This window comes from Aedes aegypti, unplaced genomic scaffold (assembly GCF_002204515.2).
Source record: "Aedes aegypti strain LVP_AGWG unplaced genomic scaffold, AaegL5.0 Primary Assembly AGWG_AaegL5_hic_scaff_771_PBJ_arrow, whole genome shotgun sequence".
Classification (NCBI taxonomy): domain Eukaryota; kingdom Metazoa; phylum Arthropoda; class Insecta; order Diptera; family Culicidae; genus Aedes; species Aedes aegypti.
This window is the reverse complement of record NW_018736461.1, coordinates 24,123-44,620: the sequence shown is the minus strand read 5'-3', so window position 1 is coordinate 44,620 and position 20,498 is coordinate 24,123. Positions and strand designations below refer to the sequence as shown.

At 42.2% G+C, this 20,498-nt stretch overlaps 1 protein-coding gene across 1 annotated transcript in view; it reads right to left on the bottom strand.

The window, feature by feature from the left end:
- Positions 1-467: 467 nt before the first annotated feature.
- LOC110681378 (nucleolar protein 14 homolog) overlaps positions 468-20,498 on the bottom strand; it is a 38,123-nt gene continuing 18,092 nt past the window's right edge. The window contains exons 2-3 of the mRNA XM_021857119.1: positions 17,407-19,023; positions 468-1,001 (exon numbers count right to left, since the gene is read on the bottom strand). Coding sequence (XP_021712811.1) covers positions 535-1,001; positions 17,407-19,023 — 2,084 coding nt within the window. The 3' untranslated portion in view covers positions 468-534. The remainder of the gene's footprint in view (positions 1,002-17,406; positions 19,024-20,498) is intronic.

The window sequence follows — 20,498 nt, the reverse complement described above, 5'->3', positions numbered from 1 at the left end:
TTTTTGTTGGAAATAGTGACTTTTTAGTGACCAGGTTGAAAAAAGTGACCAAGTCACTAAAAAGTGACTTGCTACCAGCTCTGAGCTTTCAACCTGGCTAAATAATGATGGGATTATGAATATGTTATTATTTAGTAGTTGATGTGAACCGGGCCTCAACTACTAAATAATACCCCATTGCTCCGGGTAGCACAGGATGGGCACAATACTTTGGAGGGCGCCATGGTACTTCACAGGCTCCGTTAACGTTTAGGTTTCATTTAGACCTCCCTAACCATTCATTCCTAGGCACTATAAGCATGAAGCCGCATCACACCATGAATTAGGGGTCAGCTGGTGAGTTGGAGTTTTACCATCGGAAAAGGCAGCCCGTAGTGTTATTTTTTAGCCAACTGCCTTCCCTTCCATCATTTATCGGTACATCATCCATAGGCTTTCTTTCATCAACGATACACATATAACAAAAGTTTTAAATTACTTACATGATCTTTTATTTTTCTTCTACAAGCGACAAGCGTGCATTGCGCCTGTAGTTCACTTCTTGTATTTGGCCTTCCGGTCGAGCGACTTAAGCTCGCCTTGCTGCGTAGTGGCGTCGGAGAATATCCGTTTGACTTTCTCCCTCCGCTCGCGGTCGCTGGCTGCCCGCTGTTTGAACTGTAATTTGGCGATAAACTCGTTATCCTGTCTGATTTCACGTGCTGCAGCGCGGGATTCTTTCTTAACTTTCTGCTGAAGCTTTCGGCGCTTGTCACGATCGGAGAGCTGCTGGTTCTTCGGCCTTCGACGTATATCGTCGTACACGGCTTCAATCTTCGGCTCCAACAGCCGCAGTGGTTTCGGTTTCTGTTCCGTGGCAAGCAGGAACAGGAGGGGTCGCAGATGTAGCGCCTTCACTGTATTTAGCGTTTCGTTGAGCGAAACTTTAAGAACCGCCGGGAGTAGTTCCTCGTCGAGGCGTTCCAGACTTCGTATGACTTCGATGGACAGCTGGTGAACGGCTGCAAAGAAATAGTAAATGAAAAACTTTGAGTTAGGAATTGTTTGGAACCGTGATTTAATTCTATATGTAGTGCTGTAGCGTGCGATTGGCCACAGGTGGGTCCCCGCCATCAGGGGTTGCCATAATACACTAGGCCAGTAGGGTGGTTCAAAAGTCGGTTTTGCTTCACACCGCTCATCCGTTTCTAGATCAAATTCTGAGTTTCCTCCCAACATTTGAGCTTATTTGGGATGAAAACTGAGACTGCACAAGCCGTTCAAAGTTTGTATGGAAATTACTACAAATTTTGTATTGCATTCAGTTGGAGCTGCCTGACAGCTTTACTTGTTAAGGCTGAACCCTCTGGCTTTTGCCAAGTTTCCCTTCTACCAGGACCAATACTCAGACGGACTAGGCAATGCACAGTATTTCGATCGGTCGAAATCTGTAGCACCTTTAAACGGGATTTTTTCGGAATGGTGTCTTCGGACGAAAATTTTCTAAAAATATAGCGCATATATTGACGGTAAATGTTAGTTCGCAACGGGGCGACGTTGCGAAAATATATTTTTTTAAATGACGATCTTTAAATATGATGTCTTTGGCAAAGTTGTAGATAATTCAAATACAAACAATTTTCCTAAAGACACCTAGTGTGTATTCAGCCGCATTTCCAAAATACGGGAGTATTTTATAAACGACCTCCTAAAACTAGTTTTTCTTGTTTATTTTGAAAATACGAAGTTTCCGGTAGCAACAATGTTCTACAAAATTATGTAAACAGTCAAAAAGATTCATTCTCTAGAAGACACTAGGTTTCTAAGATTAAGGAAAAGCAGTTATAACCGTTTAAGTGCAAAAATCAGTCATTTTTGGGGTCCGTGTATTTATTCGGGTGGCAGCTGGTGTTTTCTCGGATTCCGCGATCAAATCAAAAACTTCAACGGACTGTATTTTCAACGCGTCTGTATTGATCGAAATCGTTTTTACAAGTGATTTATTTTTCGCGACAAAGTGTTGCCAGAGGTAATCGTATCCGTCTACAAGCCCCACAGTAAAAACTATGCAACACGTTCAAAAAAATTCAACCAAAGTTACACTGTGAAAATTATAATTGCAAATCAATATGAATAGTAACATTCACCCCCCGGAGCCGAATGGCTCTACTCATCTTCATCACGTATTGGCAGCACTGCGATCTGGGTGGTTGGCCGCACGTAAACACCACTGCTTGTCTTTATGGACACCACGCGTATGATTCCATCCTTGCCGGGTCGTACTTCTACAATTCTCCCAAGTTTCCACGTTTGCGGTGGGAGATTCTCTTCCTTTAGTAATACAAGAAGTCCATTGCGTAGAAGATCAGGACTCTTGTACCACTTTCCTCGTTTCTGCAAACCAGTAATGTATTCATCAGACCATCTGCGCCAGAATGACTGCTTCCGTTGCTGTATCAGCTGGTATCTGGAGAGTGTCGATTGTTTCAGATCAGTGTAGCCCGGTTCAGCGATGGCCGTCAACTCTCTTCCCACCAAAAAATGCCCAGGCTGAGCGCCTTGAAGTCAGTTGGATCGTTACTCTGTTCAACCAATGGCCGAGAGTTGAGAATGGCTTCAATTTGAACCAACAAAGTTACCATCTCCTCGTATGTCAAATAGGCCTCCTTCAACGTTCTGTACAGATGTGTCTTCATCGCCTTAACTCCGGCTTCCCATAAGCCCCCTTGATGGGGAGCTCTTGGAGGCATGAAATGCCAATTCGTTCCTCTGGGCTGACAGAAACTTGTCACCTTTTCGTCCAGTATCTGAGACTTCAATAGATGTAGAAATTCTTGGAGCTCTCGTCTAGCACCAATGAAATTGGAGCCATTATCGGAGTATATGTCAGACACATTTCCGCGTCGTGCGACAAAGCGCTGTAATGCTCCAAGGAAACCATCTGTTGTCATAGAGCTCACCAATTCCAGGTGAATGGCTTTCGTGCACATACACAAAAAGGCAAACGTATGCCTTAATTGGTGCCTTTGACCTTCCTTGTTTAATCATGAACGGCCCTGCGTAATCCACACCTGTTTTCTCAAACGGTTGGGCGATGGTTACACGTGCGCTGGGAAGATCGCCCATATACTGTTGCACATCTCTGGGTTAACACGGAAACACCTTACCAGGCTTGGGAACTGTGACCACAATTCACCACAGTTCATCGATTCTGCCAGTCAACCTAAACACAAAGAAACAGCAGCATCAGTACCATCAGGCGTTGCGCTGCCAACGGTTCACTCACTGCTTGAATGTTTTTGTCTCCCCACTATGATCATTTTCGGGCAGCCATCACGAGGTGAATGATTGAAAAAAATGTAAAATAATTCAATCGCTAATATTTCGCTTGTGTTTTCAACTAATTGAAATCTATTAGCTCTAACAGCAAGAGCACAATCATTCCGTTGCGATACATATAAACAAGTTCAATTTCATGCAGCCTTTATCGAGCAAAAATGCAAAACCCCGAAAACCGCAAAAATCGTGTCACCACTGTGCTCGAGTCATTTCGCATTCGGGTTAGAAAAACGTTGGGAAGAAGAAGATTACAGTTTTGAAGAGCCGTGACATTTTTTTGTTTTGAACGGTCATGGTTTGCTTTGGATTTTGATGGTCGTGTAGAAACATGTAAATGTAGAGGCGGTAAATGTTTGCTACAGTACTTTTCCCATCCCTGCACCTTACACATCTTCTTAACACTCGATTGACTGTGCGCTTGGCGTTCACCGGCCAAAATTGTTCTCTGATTTTTGCCAGTAATCCATTCTGACCAGCATGTAACTGTTCCTTGTGAAGTGCTTCGATGACGATATCCGTGAAATGATGTCGTACAGGTATGATCATCGGATGTTTCTGATCTCTCGGCAAATCGGAATGTATGACACGACCACCGACTCTCAACAGCCTATCATTTTCGTTGAAAATTGGGTTGACATTTCTCAGCTTTCCCTTCACTTGTTTCCCTTGTTGAATCCTGCTGATCTCATCATGGTACACGCTTCCTTAGACAATGCGCACCATACAATAGACTGAATCACGCCAATCCAACACTCCAATATTTCCGGATCTCTTCTGGTTGCCAAGCTTCCTCGCCCGACAATTATGGATAAACCGACACACGTAAGCAAATACTCGCTGAAGCCTTCTAAAACTGCTGCACGACAAAATCACTTCGTGGAGACGATTTATCTTGGATGAGGTCACGACTGCACCAGTTACAACACTTTCTTCATTTGCATTCTGCTTTTCATTATCTTCGCCTTGTTGAGGCCACTCATCATTCATAGTACGAAGGAAATTCGGCCCATTCCACCACAGTTCACTACGCATTAGTTCATTCGGTTGCACCCCACGCGATACTAGGTCCGCTGGGTTTTCCTTCGTGCTAACATAGTTCCACTCAGTGTCCGGATTCAACTTCAATATTTCCGTAACCCGATTCTTCACAAATACCAATTGTTCTGGTTTGATCTTCTTCAACCAACAAATCGCTATTTTTGAGTCCGACCATAGAACTACTCGATTGATATCGACATCTACGGTTTCGCGCACTGTTTTCATCTGCCTAGCCAGCAATACCGCAGCACAAAGCTCCAATCTTGGTACGGTCATTTCCGCTGGCGCAGCTCCATCCCTCTCCTTTCGTTCAGACTCCTTAAGCGGAGCCACTCTTGATTTTCCGCACAGAAGTCGCACCTCCACCATACCATCAGCAGCTACAGTTTTCAGATACACGCAGCATCCGTACGCCTTTGTGGATGCGTCCGAAAACCCATGAAGCTCAAAGGTTGTCGGATTGTCTATTGTCACACGCCTCGGGATCTCCATGTCGTTCACGCTGCACAACTCCGATCTTAGTCTACTCCAGATATCAAGCTCTTCGTCCGGGATCGGATCATCCCAGTCTATCATCTTGCGCCAAAGCTGCTGCAATACCATTTTGGCCAAGACTACAATCGGCCCCAGAACACCGAGGGGATCAAATAATCGCGCAATCTCGGATAAAACTTCACGCTTAGTCGGAACTCCTGTATTCGTCATGGGCTTTACTCGGAACAAGAAATTATCGGTCACCGGGTCCCATAGTAGGCCCAGCGTTTTAATGATCCCGTTCACATTTCTGTCTTCAAAACTGAGTTGCTTTTCACGATCCTCGACGGGCACGCCATCAAGTATTTGTGGATCATTGGCGTACCACTTATGCAGTTTGAAACCGCCCTTGTTCAGCAACAGCTGCAAATCCTCACGTAGTCGCCTTGCTTCTTCTAATGTGCTTGCTCCCGAAAGCGCGTCATCGACGTAGAATGTCTTCAACAGAACAGCACTCGCTTCCGGGTATCCCTCACGTTCGTCGTCAGCCAACTGGACTAAGCACCGAGTTGCTAGGAATCCAGCTGGTCCAATGCCGTACGTAACTCTCGACAGTTCCAAATCCTTGATTGACTGCGTTCTGTCATCGCGCCACAAACATCTTTGGAACTTGGTATGCGCTTCATTTACCACAATCTGCCTGTACATACGCTGAATGTCCGCGGAGAAGACGAATTTGTGGAGCCGCCATTGCAGGATAATATCGAAAAGAGGTTTCTGAACTGTTGGAGCGTCCATCAAAATGTCATTTAGTGACAAATCATTGGTCGTCTTCGCGGACACATCAAATACTACCCGCAATCTCGTCGTTGAGCTTTCTGGTTTGAGTACGCAATGATGCGGTAAGTAGTATCCATCGCCTGATTCGGTTTCTGCGGCATGGCATGGCCTAGTTCTAAATATTCGTTCACAAAATCCGAATACATCTTTTTCAAATCGGGGTGCTTCTCCAGTTTGTCCTCTAACGCCTTGAATCTCCTTTCGGCCTGGGCTCTGGAATCTCCCAATTGGTCAGCGTCTTTCCTGAAAGGAAGTTGCACGACGTATCTGCCGTCGTCTCTTCTGGAATACGATGCACGGAAATGCTTTTCGCAATCATCGCTCAACGGCTCGCTTATTTGTTCGTCGATCATCCAAAAACGCTCCAAATCAATTTTCAACTGTTCATCCTTCTTATCATTGATCGAAGCTTGGTAAACGTTGACCGTGGGAACAGCGAGTTCGGTATTAATAGATCCTGCCACTAACCATCCCAGCTGACTTTCCTGCAGTAGGGAAAGTGTACCAGTTATGGCCATAGTGGTTCCCTATTTGGCCATATGTGACATTTTTATATCTTTCGCATTTTGAATATTTTTGAATGCTTTAACATCAAGATTTATCTTAAATCTAACTGCTACAACACACAAAAATTTCCAAAATTTGAAGACATTAAAGTTACCACGTATGGCGAAATAGGGAACCACTATGTCCATAACTGGTACACTTACCCTATAGGAAGTTCATCTGACATTCGAATTTTTCCTGCTCCCATCAGGTTGAAGAAAACACCTGCTCCGATAAGCATATCCACATGTCTTGAGCAGAAGAAAGTTGGATCCGCCAGCGGCAACTGCTCCGGATTCGGCCAAGTCGAAGCGTCGAAATGTACGAGAGGTAGTGCGCTTGTTACTCGAGGCACTATCAGAAAATCTAGGGGAAGTACGAAGTTCGATGTCCTAGACTTCACGGTGGCATGAACTCTGAAATTCACTGATGTACGAGTTCCGTTGACTTCAACAATTGGGATGTCCACGCTTTCCTTACGTAGGCATAGCAAGTCGCTCATTCTCTGAGGGCTGAGGGCTCATTTTGAGGGCTGTTTGGGCACGTCAGGAGTTAATCATCAATGTTTACTTCCTCTTCCCGATCAGCCTAGATAGCCGCGTAGTGTCGGTAGCAGTTGTTTCAATTGGCTAAGAATTAACACTACGGACTGCCTGTTCCGGTGGTAAAAGTCCACCTCACAGGTGACCCCTAATTCATGCGGCTTTAAGCTTACCGTGCCTAAGAATGAATGGTTAGGAGGGTCTGAATAAAACCTAACCGCAAACGGAGCATGTGGAGTACCAGGGCGCCCTCTACAGTATTATGCCCTTCCTGTGCTACCCGGAGCAATGGTGCAGGTGACCTTGTGTTTCTCCGAGATAATCGACTGCCCTTCTTCAGTCTCAACCCTGAGGCTCAATAAGGGTGGGATTATTAATACGTTGAAATTTAGTTTAAATTTTCACCTTTATGGTTTCGCATTATGCGTTTTACACAGTGTATTCTGTGCTTTTCGCCTTTGGCGACTTTTTAGATATACCGATCTGGTTTTTTCGCTGCTGGTCTTTTTCGTGCTGAGATTGTGAAAAGCTTAATCCTGCCTAGTTTGGGTAGTGGCTACGGTTAGGATAGCTTAGTTAGACCAATCTTCAGCATAAAATATCAGCAACGATCAATCTTTGTAGACTCATGCAAATGGTACAGTTCAAGTGGCGCTAGTCCAAAAAACTTACTTTTGTGAACTTTTATCTAGGTAACCTTGTGGACCCAGTTTTTGCTACTTTCAGAAACATGAAATGACAAACTCGCGTTTCATGCCTCGTGCATGCGTGCTCGTTAATAAAGCAATCGTTGCTACACTCATTTCTGAGTTGACGACCAGAGATGTGTGTGCTGTCACAATTGATGTTTCTGTTGGTGACCTCAATAGGAAATACGTCTTTCGTTTTGTGGTGTATTTACCACATGATGAACCATCCCCTATGGATGATTTCAAACGAGTTGTCGTCCACTGCCTATGAAAAAGTCTTTTGCTGATTGTGGACAGTGATGCTGATACTCATCACATGATCTGGAGCAGCTCAGATATCAATTTGAGAAGCTCCAGTCTGATGGAATACTTAAGTAGTTCAATGGTACCTGCTAGAGAAGAAGTGTTAGACATAATGCTCTGCTCGAACAGAATCAGTCACGAGTTGACGAATTGGCATGTATCAGATTTTGAATCATTATCTGATCATCGCTACATCTCTATATGAACATATGAATGTAAATTCGCAGACTTTGCATTTGTTATATTCCACAAACTGGGAATTGGTTATGACCAAATTCCATGGATTCTCTGCGTCCATTGAAAATCCTAGTAATTTGGATGTTTCCACTTCCGGTGAATTGGGACACAATTGTCCTGCTTCGAGTGATCTCACAATTGCTTGTCACTTTGCTTATAACAAATGTTCCTCACAACTCCCTTCGCGGGACGAGTGGACGATTCCAATTACTTGGTAAATACTTATTAAGTGAAACTGATTTCAGAAACCTGAATCTTAATGACATTCTGTTATTTTTAACCAGCTGTGGTAATGAGCTATAGGCTCTCTTTACGCTCATGCGTTTTGCAGTGCCCTTTTTAGGGCGCTGTTCGAACCCATTGTGGTATGGAGCTACATGCTCTCATTTCGCTTATGCGATCTTCCCTTTTCTAGGGACCCCACTCCTATTTCCTCCCATCTTTCCCTTCCCTTTCCTCTCCCATCGGGTAGATGATGAAATAGGCTCAAATATGGCGATGGCACAAATCTCCCAAATGGCGGGGAACGTGCCTCTGGAGCCGGCCTTCTGATACCTGATAATGTACGAGAGGTAGTGCGCTTGTTACTCGAGGCACTATCAGAAAATCTAGGGGAAGTACGAAGTTCGATGTCCTAGACTTCACGGTGGCATGAACTCTGAAATTCACTGATGTACGAGTTCCGTTGACTTCAACAATTGGGATGTCCACGCTTTCCTTACGTAGGCATAGCAAGTCGCTCATTCTCTGAGATACAAAATTCGCCCTTGCACCAGAGTCGGGGATGACATCAACAACCGCCGTTGCCAACAACACTTGCTTCTCTGCCGAAATCTGCAACACTGGAACCTCACTCTGAGCGATGACCTTCGGTGGATCCTTCGTGACCGACGAGCTCGTGACGACCGATTTCACCTTCGCTTTACCCGTTGCCGTCTCCGTCCTTTCGGGTTTCTCATCAGTATGCATTAAGGGATGGTGTTTTTTCTGGCATTCACACAACTTGCTGGTATCAATCTTGCAATTGGTTGTTCGATGTCCTCTTTTCAGGCATGTAAAGCAAAGCCCACACTGCTTAGCTTTTGCATATCGACTACTCACGCTCAACTTCTTGAACATGTCACACGCTTCGATTGAATGATCGTTGTCACAAATCGGACATCTTCCATGCTGCGCTGTAGCCGCATGTGCTCTGACCGAAGCTGCAGGTGTACAACTCTTAAAGCTGGACGCCACTGGTCTAGATCTTCCGGAATGGGAAGAATCTTCGCATCTTTCTAGTATGTAGCAATACTTTCGCAAAAAATCCACTGTTTCCTTGTAGACCGGTAGGTTACCATTCACGGTAGCTTCCCATGCCTTCCTAGTATCGGCATCCAATTTCGAGATCAGTAAATTCACTACTATGGACTCGGACAACTGATCCGTCATTTTTAGTTTGTGGAATGCAAGAGATTCGATCCGTTTTTCCACGACATCTAGCAAAGCCCTAAGTTCCCCATGGGTACCCTTGGTCATAGGCTTTAGATTCAGCAGTTATCGGATGTGTGCTTGAACGACCATACGCAGATTCTCAAACCTTTTCGTTAAAATCCTCCACGCTCCTTCGTAGTTATTGTCCTGCAACGTTTGCTGATCTATTGCTCCTGCTGCCTTGCCTACCAAAGCCTCATCTAAGTAGTGAAGCTTTGTAGCAGGAGAATCCCCTACGCATTTATCAACGATGTCAATGAACCGGTCTTTGAACTTGTACCAACCTTCATACCGACCGTCAAAGGTCGGTAATGGAGTCTGCTGTAGCAAAAGGGATGGCACAACTTGCATTGGAGTCCCCAAACCACTGCCGCCAGGTTGGCTCTGATAATCAGAAATTGCTCGTTGTTCTTGTTCAAGCTGATCAATCATTTCGTCCAGCGAGATCCGTACAAACTCATACACTTCTTCGAAATCAATTAATTTTTGTTCGAATTCTTCTCCCTTTGTAGGATCCGCTATGAAGACTCGGTTCATGATCGCATTATACTCACTGAACGCATTCGTAACAGTCTCAACGTACAATTTAAGAGCGTGAATATTGAACTTACCGGCATCTCCGTTCGCAATTTGGATGGCGCGTCTGATTCGTTCCACCTTACCTTGTGTTGTGGAGAGACACTGCTCCAACGAGGCCAACGTTTCAGCCATTTTGGTTTGCTCACGGCGAGCCTGCTGTTCGTTTCGTTGATCTCGTACACTCACAAATGATGTCGCTCCACCAAGACAGGTTCTCGGTGTGTGGAACACGGGAGATGCAGCTGGAGAGGCAACGGGAGTCGAAAATAAAATCCGTTTCAGCTTGCCGGACCTCAGCTGCATAGCACTTCACTTCATTCAAATTAAATTCCGTCTTTTTTCGCTCACTTCTTCAGAATCGGCACTTTCCTTTTCATCCGATTATCGAATTGCCTCACTGTTCACCAAAACAATTTCTACACCATCCAAAATGGAGTCGCAAAATTTGCTGGCTTCGGAAATGCTTCTTCTTTTTCTTTTCACTGATCTTCTACCGAGCAGCTGCAGCAACCTGCCTCGGATCGCATCTTCACCACTTTTCACAAAAAAGCTGAAATTTCTTTTCTGCCTTCGTGGCACATCCAATTTAAATTGGGATCACACTTCAGTCGCCAAATAACACCAGCGACGAATTTTTCGTTTCAACGAACAGAACCCTGCTACAATTCACTTTCAAGATGGAGTCGCTGGACTCCACATGGCAATCAATTAGACCGATTTTCACTTTTCTCTTCTTCCGAACTGCAGCACTACTGATCTCGGATCATCAAAACACAATTTCAATCTCCGCTGCGTTCTTTACTGCAACGGAAATTTGCAATTCTTCAATCTTCTCAAATCGAATTCAAGTTTTCAGCACCGTTTTCATCGAAAGACTCAATTCACAGCGAACGCGCAACTACTTCCAGCCATTCAACATGGCAGCCTTTCGTCAGTTTTTCGATCGCCTGCTAACAACACTTCACAAAAAAACTCAGCCGCTTTGGCTGGCTTTTCGATTTCCTGAATTCTTCCAGAGACAGGAATCAAAATCACTAGCACGACGACCGATCAAATTCCATTTCTATAATTTAACGCGGCACATCCGCCTCGATACGGACCAATGTTTTCTCGGATTCCGCGATCAAATCAAAAACTTCAACGGACTGTATTTTCAACGCGTCTGTATTGATCGAAATCGTTTTTACAAGTGATTTATTTCTCGCGACAAAGTGTTGCCAGAGGTAATCGTATCCGTCTACAAGCCCCACAGTAAAAACTATGCAACACGTTCAAAAAAATTCAACCAAAGTTACACTGTGAAAATTATAATTGCAAATAAATATGAATAGTAACAGCTGGTAGCAGATGAAACCAAGTAGGATTCAAAATACATCATTAGTAGTTGTAAATGTCGATAGTGTCATTAGTATCCACGAGTACCCCTTTTACTTAGAGGAAGTATCGTCAATGACTCTTATTACTCTGTAGTACTTAGTTATATAATGGATAGAGGGCTATGTGGCTCCATACGTCTTCTTTTGCTTCTTCTTGACACATTCTTCATCATTATGCACAATCAATAGGTTCCAAATACATTTTTGAAGAAAGTTCTCAATCTCCTGAAAAGACGCTTTACGAAATGGCTCGCCCTACAACTATTTTTCACTTGAGATTTTTGCGTTTTTTCGTACATCCCAAGTAACCAAATAGCACATTAATTCGTTCTGCGTGCTAGAATTATACAGCTGACACGCTTAATTGGTCGAATAATAGCACTAAATGACCAAAAAGATAAACTAGCAGGCTAGTGTTTACTACATGACACGTGCAAGGACGATGCGGTGAGTAGCAAATTAAGTGATGTATCAAATTCAAAATCAAGCAAGTGCCTCAATATCAGATCATTTTGTAAATGAGTGTTGCAACCATAAGAATTGCGTTAACATTTAAACACTGTTTTGATTCACAGAATAGTGATTCAATGATTTATTCTTTTCTCAGCAGAATATTTCACCAAATATGCATAACTTGCACTTACTGTAGTGTCCATGTACGAAAAATAGCTAAAACTGCAAGCGAAAAAAAGTTGTATGGCGAGTCATTTTGTAAAGACTAATTGGGAACTCTCTTCATAAAAGTATTTGGAACCTATTGAGTGTGTGTATAAAGATGAAGAATGTGTCAAGAAGAAGAAAAAGAAGAAGTTTGGAGTCACATAGCCCTCTACCCATCACATAACTAAGTACTTCAGGGTAATAAGAGTCATTGATGAAACTTCCTCTAAGTAAAAGGGATAAACGTGGATACTAATGACACTATCGACATTTACAACTACTAATGATGTATTTTGAATCCTACTTGGTTTCATCTGCCACCAGCTGCCAACCGAATAAATACATGGACCCCAAAAATGACTGATTTTTGCACTTAAACGGTTATAACTGCTTTTCTTTGATCTTTAGAAACCCAGTGTCTCCTAGAGAATGATTAATTTTGACTGTTTACATAATTTTGTAGAACATTGTTGCTACCGGAAACTTCGTATTTTCAAAATAAACGAGAAAAACTAGTTTAAGGGGGTCGTTTATAAAATACTCCCGTATTTTGGAAATGCGGCTGAATACACACTAGGTGTCTTTGGCAAAGTTGTTTGTATTTGAAATATCTACAACTTTGCCAAAGACATCATATTTAAAGATCGTCATTAAAAAAAATATTTTCGCAGCGCCGCCCGTGGCGAAGTTGCGAACTAACATTTACCGTCAATATATGTGCTATATTTTTAGAAAATTTTCGTCCGAAGACACCATTCCGAAAAAATCACGTTTAAAGGTGCTACAGAATTAAGTTCACGATTTCGGCCGATCAAAATACTGTGCCACGGACGGAATCATTGACTCCGAGGTGAAAAAAAGCCACCAGCAGCTCCGGAAAGAACCAGTCATCAGTGACGTTTTCCTTTATTTCAAAGCACGCACTTCGGTCCCCGAGCTGTTGGACGGTCTGAATCAGCTTAACTGCAACTAGCACCTACAGAGAGATACCAGCACGGAAGGCTCGCCGACGACGGCACTAGACAGTATCGGCTCCAATTGCGCTGACTCACGACCACCGAAATTGGCGGTAATCACCTTCGTAAGTCATTTCCATCGCAAAAGCCTGCAGAAGGATTAACGAAGTGCTCTCCTTACAGATCCATCTATCTCAGTAAAAGCTAGACTGGCCATCGGCCGTCTGCGAGAGTTGTACAGGATAGAAAAGCCTTCCACTGGAAGTGAGTAGCTTCATTCGAATTTGATGACTTGCGACGATGCTAACTGGAGGAACGTGCCAGGGCTTTTCTTTTTATTATTACAGCTTCAAAGCTCTCGGAGTGCATTCAGATCGGACGACTGTGTGCAATCGGACGCAGGGAGTGGATCACGGCAGCGAACCGTTTAAGCGTAAGAGCAAGGGACGCTCAGGAACGTCAAGACCATTCACCATCAGTAGGCGCCAATCCCGCTTCTGTGGCCGTATACAGAGAGCGAAGCGTGCCGTAGAAGCTAGGCGCAGACTTCAGTTCGCCGGTGATCGGCACCCGGACAGTTGCGTTGACGAGTCGGTGTGAGGCAAGAGGTGCAGGATGCAGATATTCAGTAGGAAACAAGGGTGTACCCAAGAAGTGTTTCGTGAGTACCACTAGTATAAGAAAATTAATGGAATGAAGAAGAAAGCAAGTCAGAGTTAGGGAATAGAAGGCAGATAAGGGTGATGATGAACAGTATGCTGAATAAAAAAATTGCACAATGATTTAAGCTATTTGTGGCGTTTTTATGTTGCTAGCCGGTCCGACCGATGCATTTTCAATTCTGCTCGTTTCACAACAGATTTCCTAGATCAATTGTTAAGATATTAAAAACAAAAATCAATCGAATAGCTTATCCCGTAGGATTTTCTGAATTATAATTCCTTGAATTACGTCGGAAGAAATTTCCAAAGAAGTTTGTGTAAGACTGCTGGGAGTAATTACTGGAAAATTTGCAGTGGTGTTAACTGGCGTAGAACCTTAAATAAACTTTAGAAGATTCCAAGGGTATGTTATTCAAGAAATTCATTGGAAAACGTTTGGATGAAATGCTGAAGAAGCTCCTAGAAAAAAATCTATAGGAGCCAAGGATGGAAATCTAGTGATCATGATAACACAAATGATGCATCGTGGTTGTTCTTTATCATGCGATCATAGCAACAACGACAAACCCTTAGTCGTCAAGCCATCACAACAAACTCCGCTCCGCGAAAAATGAATCGCTCGGCCTGTGAGCTGACGATCAATTGTTCGCGAATCAAAGTCATAATTTTGGAGGATTTTTCTGATTGCACTCCACGATTTGTCTCCTAGCTTGTCGTTTATCATCTGAGAGGCAATCGTGCGTGGTATGTGAGAGAGTTTATCCGTGAATTTTGAATTGATTCGCATTAATCGCAACATGTTACAATATCCGACAAACCCTTTGTCCTACGACAAACAGTTCATCGGATGCTCGATATATCTATGATCAACGCGCGTGGTGAGGTGTTGAAATCATGTTGCTGCAAGAGCGACGGCCCTCTTGGATCATTCAGATACCGTGTTGTTTGTCGTTAGAGCTGATTTTTTTCCATCCTTGATAGGAGCATTATGATAAATCGACGATCGAGTTTATTGGGAAACCTTTCCTTCCTAATAAATTTCCTCCTCAAGAAACTTTTGGAGCGATTCCTGGAAGTAACCATGGATGAACTCTAAAGGATTTCACATGAAAAAGCGTAGGAATTTTTGTGGGGTTCCTTGGAAAAATTTCTAAGCGATTTTTTTCAAAACTATGGAATAAATCTTTGTGAGTTTTCTTGAAGATATGTATCTACATATCTTTGGAAAAATCTTTAGAGCAACAACTGGAGGAATCGATTAAAGAATTAGTGCATAGTTTGCGATAGTTTTTGAAAAAATAAATCAATGAAATAAATGAAGATTTTACGGGAGCATAACCTGGAGAAATTCTTCTAAGCATCCTTCGAAAAAACGCTGGATGAATTTCTGGGATAATTGGTAGAGAGAACTCTATACAAAATTTTAGAGAACATCTTTGAAAGCATTCCAGATCAAATCTCTTGGAATTACTGGGATATTTCTTGAAGCTTTTCCTCGAGGGATCTGAGAAAAAAATCTAGATGAGCCTGTTGAATAGTCTCATTATAGTCTCTGAATGTTACTGTGTATAATTTTGCATCAGGATTAACTGCAAGCGATATAATGAATATAGTGACTTTAGAGACCATTTAGTTCAAAAAACAAAAACTTTAGAGATCTTCCTCCAAAAATAGAAACTTTTTCAAAACTTGTATTGAAATAGACACCAAGTATCTTAAAAACAGACCTCCTACCAACTCTGCAAAGGCATAAAATGTTGTTTTTTTTTTGTATTTCATTAGAATTTCTACGAAAAACAGGAATGCTTAAAAATATTCTGAGAGCGGGCTCTAAACAGCTAGTCTGGTCAGAACAGAAGTACCATTAAAAGTATTAATTTTACTAGTGTATGTGTCAATCTTTTACATTAATCAATTACACTGCGGAACATTTTCTTTGTTTCAATCATTACTTAAATTAGAGTTACTGAAACCTTGACCGTTTTCAAAAATATTTTCTATTTTTTTGAGGTAGGTATTGGGTGTTGAAAGGCATTGTTTAACGACTACACTGCCCATAACTGCATATTTATAACATTCGACAAAAGTAGGCATTGAATAAATGGAATATCAAGTGTGCATTTTATTGCAGTATGGGAGGAAACTAAAATTTCAAAGAAAATACTAGGAACTCAAAAGTGCTTATTTGAGGCTGATATTTTGTACAACTCATATCTCATTCTGGAGAAATAGTCAGAAAATAATTCTGATAGAAATTTCATTGCTATTACATTACGAGGCTCATTTATAATCTCAATGTGACTGTTATGCGGTTATAATTACCAATGTGACAAAACAACTTGGTATTTTTTTCGAATTTTCTAGAACAATCTCACAGATTTCATAAAGTTGATCGAAAGTATTTATCATTTGATGACTCTCGATGGTATTAACTCCAATTTGTCAAAAATGTCGAATGTGACTGTTATGCAGTTATGGGCAGTACAGTCAACTTACTAAAGAATTCAAAGTTAATGTGTTAGAGAATATTTTTTAACACAATTTCATGATACTTTCAAAGCTCAAAAGTTATTTGTTGATGTATTAGAAAAGTATGGTATCTTGCCATATATAGGAACGAATAATTTTGTGTGACGATGGCGGCATGTTGAAAAAATCGATTTCTTCAACATTTATTCGTGCATTCAAACCAAATTGAATCCTACATAATTCTATTCTGATGATTATTGGTGAGTTAGATCACTATATACCAATCATAGTTTAACTTTCAACATTAAAAACACCATTTTATACAACTTTGAGGACCTGTAGTTCAAAAATGTAATGTGTTGGAACATTATCGAAATCAACTTCTAATTCACCAACCCCAAATTTACTAGGCACATGATGTGATCTTTGAGACACGCAGAAATGTTATCTTTGTTAAGCTGTGCAATATTACTGCTACCTTTGAAAATTTTAATCATGCAGATTCATAACCTGCAACAGATATTTTTTTCCGGAACTACGAATAATCGATAATTTTAGTACATTACAATAAATATATGGTGAATTATTTGAAAGCATTTCACAAAAAAACGTCCAGGTTTATTAATGAACTGAATCATTCAAGTAACATTTTTAAGCGGCGCTGCCGAATTTTTTTTATATTAAATAGAGTGTGCTAGTTTCGAAATAGTTTATCGTGGACATATTCAACCATGAATTACTGTTTCAAAATTATTTCCCTGAGTGTAGTCAAAATTCCCTGAGCATTCCAGGTTTTTTCCAGGTTGGATAAAATTCCCTGAGAATTCCAGGTTTTCCATGTTTTCCAGGTATTAGACACCCTGTTAATGTAATCGCCATACAAATTCAAAAATAATCCTTTTGGGATCGTCTAGTGTGTTGAACGTTAGCTTGTATAGTAATAACAAAAAAGATAAACTTTGACGTTGACCAAGGGGCGTACAAATGTAAGTTCACCAATGGTGATAGGCAGAGTCTATGAATGGAGAGTTGCGCGAAGAGACTTCTTTGAATGGTTGTTCTTCTTCGTCTTCGAAAACAGCCCCTATCTGTTTTGCTGGTCTGCTCGATAGGTAGGTAGACAGTTTGACAGTTCGATAGGTAGATTTGGTTTCATTCTTCGCGCAACTCTCCATTCATAGACTCTGGTGATAGGAAGCGCAATTAAATTAGTGATTAATTATTGACAGTAATGAATGACCTACCTGAAGTATCGCGCAACTGCCGGAAGGATCTAGCGATCATCTCCAGAGCTGCGCTCAACGTTCGTAACTTGAATGAATCGTCTACATCTTCAATGAAGAAATCCTCACAGTGTAGGGCGTATTCCTTTTCGTCGCAGTTTTTGGTACTCTCGTCCAGAGCTAGCAAATTATTCAACGGCGCAGACGATTTGAATGGTGGCACCACTGGAACTACGGTGATCGAACGTTTCCGAAAGCATAGATACAGGACTCCGTTTAGGAAGTTTATCGCTGCTGGGAGGAACCGTTTGGACTGTTCGACGCATTCGAGAACCGTCATAACGAGGAACAGACCGGAGGTGACATCTTTCCGATTTCGCACCTGGCACCTGGACAGAAGCTGACTGATGAACACAAGCGCTGGAGTTACAACGGGATGGCGGAAATCCGATGCAGAGAACAATACGGGGACTAGTTTAAGGAAAATCAGGCTATCCAAATGAGGATACAGTCGAGGTTTTTTACGATACTCTTCCTGTTTTTCTTTGATTACATCCAAGAAACATTGGGACGTTTCCGTTGGGTTTATCTTGGCAAGATCGTAGAGAAACGGTGACAGGCCATCCAGAAGGCGGAAATTGTCATGAAGCGATTCCAGTCCGACAGCTGCGAAAAGGTCGTTTAGATGTTGAAGCAAAAATGCATAAAGCGACACCATTTTTTGTTTGTTTTCGCGAGAAAACTTTGCATTGTTTGACTTAACCATTCTATCAAGGATGACGAGTTGTTCTGCCGATGATCGTCGCTGCAGTAGTTCTTCCAACTGTTCGTACTTTCGAGGCAGCTCAAATGTAAATGGCAACTCGGCTTCTGCTTTTTCCCGAGCTTGCTTGGCCGCTTGAGTCTCCGGATCTGGCTGTTTCGATTGTTTATTCATTTCTGTGGCCGCAACTTCCTCTTCACTCTCGGAATCTTCTTTGAGGTCAGAAAGATTGTCGACGCCGTCTTCTGATTCATCTTCAGATACTTCATCTTCTGATCCAGCCTCCGAGTCTTCATCATCCGACTCATCTTCCACGTCGGCCTTATCTTCCTTGCCTTCTTCACTAATTTGGCGTGGATTGTAGAGTCCATCTTCGGCGTCTACATCTGCTTCATTGTAAGATGCTTCTTCGTTACCATCAATCGGCTGCAACAAATATCCATCGTCCAAATCATCCGCCGACCGATGATTCCCCTTAGCTTCCACATCATCCCCCTTCATTCTTGCCAATCTTTCTCGTTCCAGCTTTTCTAGCTTCTGTTTCTCGATGTTGGCTAGCTCTTCCTCTGATTTCAGCTTGTCTGCCGGAGCTCCTCTTCGTTCGAAGATCATTTCCCGCATAATTTTGTCGTAATCGTCCAGCTGTGGCCGAACGCTGTCCCCCTTCATATGGTCTCCAACAACTGACATGAGACTCTGCCAGTTTTGATCTAGTTTTTGTGTCATTTCGTACACTTCGTCATTTTCGCGTTGTTTTTCCGCTTTGCGGCGCTTCGACTCGGCAATCATTTCCTCGATTACTGTTTTACGATCCCTGCCACGATCCTCTCCATCTTCCTCGCCGCCTCCGAAATGTGCCGCTTCCATAAAGTCCGCTGGAATAGTTAAACAGAATCAAATTAAATGCCTTGGACGACAAAGAAAATCATTCGAAGGGCTGGTAGCGCTTACACGAAGAAAAACGAATATACTAGTTAGTGTACGATATATTACTTATTCAATGATGAGGATGCTTAAAAATTGTTCCCCGAATTATTATATTTTATGCTTTACCATGCTGTTCCGTACGGAACGTGCAGAAAACCCACGAGAAGAAATAGTTAGCCAACGAATAAGTGCAGAGAATAAAGTGTAGTGTGTGAAGTAGTGATGTGTTTCCTTTCATCCGCCCCGAAATACAGTCCACCCCGACCCGACCGGAGTTGGCCACGGGTTAACGCGCCAACACATGCTTATTCACGATTATTTTTTTGCCCTGCATATGTAGTGAATCACGCTACTCTTGAGAGTTATTCAAAATAAAATTGTATTTTGTTCAGTTTGGTTTCATCATCTCATCGCGTTATTCAATCATTTCCGTAATTAAAACCCATTATAGCAAGTTTTTCTTTTCAATCAAAGAGTCGTATCATTCCGACTTTTTTTTGTCTGTGTCTCAAGTGAAAACCATTGAAAAAAATCAGAAATGTTTAAAAAAATGGTAGATCATCCTTCGCTGCCACCATGCCAGTATTTTCGTCGAAGAAGAATGCGTTGACTTCCCAGGAAGCTGGCCGGAAATGATTACTAACATAGCCGCTGATAGTTGTGTCGACAATTGCCTTGTACTGGCCGTGAACATTCAGTGAGACAAACAAAGCGAAAAAAAGACTGGCTAATTTGCAGTCTGCACAGTGGCAGTGGGGCCTTCCTTAGCCAAGTGGTTAGAGTCCGCGGCTACAAAGCAAAGCCATGCTGAAGGTGTCTGGGTTCGATTCCCGGTCGGTCCAGGATCTTTTCCAGCACTGCCGCAAAATGTCACCGCGACAGAATGACAGCACCCGAAGATAGGTTGAGAAATGTCAGGGAGAAAGGGAGCAGAATAACGACTCGACCTGTTTGTTATCGAGTACGACATAGTAAAATAACAAGTTGAAAATTGAATTAGTCTTACTGCAATATTTGTTTTTACAGTTAATAATTAATCAAACATAATGAAATCTTCGAGAACTAAACTTAAACTCTATACAGATTATCACAGTAAGTTTTTGTGCCTAAAATTACAGTTATACGTAAAATGACTTAAGCTAACCTAAAATTCATGAACAGATTAAAAGACATACGTCACGCGAATATTGAGGCAAATGCTACTATTGAAACATGAATCTAACTGAAAAATGTAAGTACTCACAACTATATGAACTCTTAAATCTAATAAAATAAACTCAACAACGTTTAGCTGTTTCGCACCACCACCCCCGAGTTTGCGAGCTGCTCAAAAGAGTTCAGTCCCGAAGTGCCTCTATGTTCCCGCAACAGGAAATTTCCTTGACTTCCCTGGGCATAGAGTATCATCGTTCCTGCCACACGA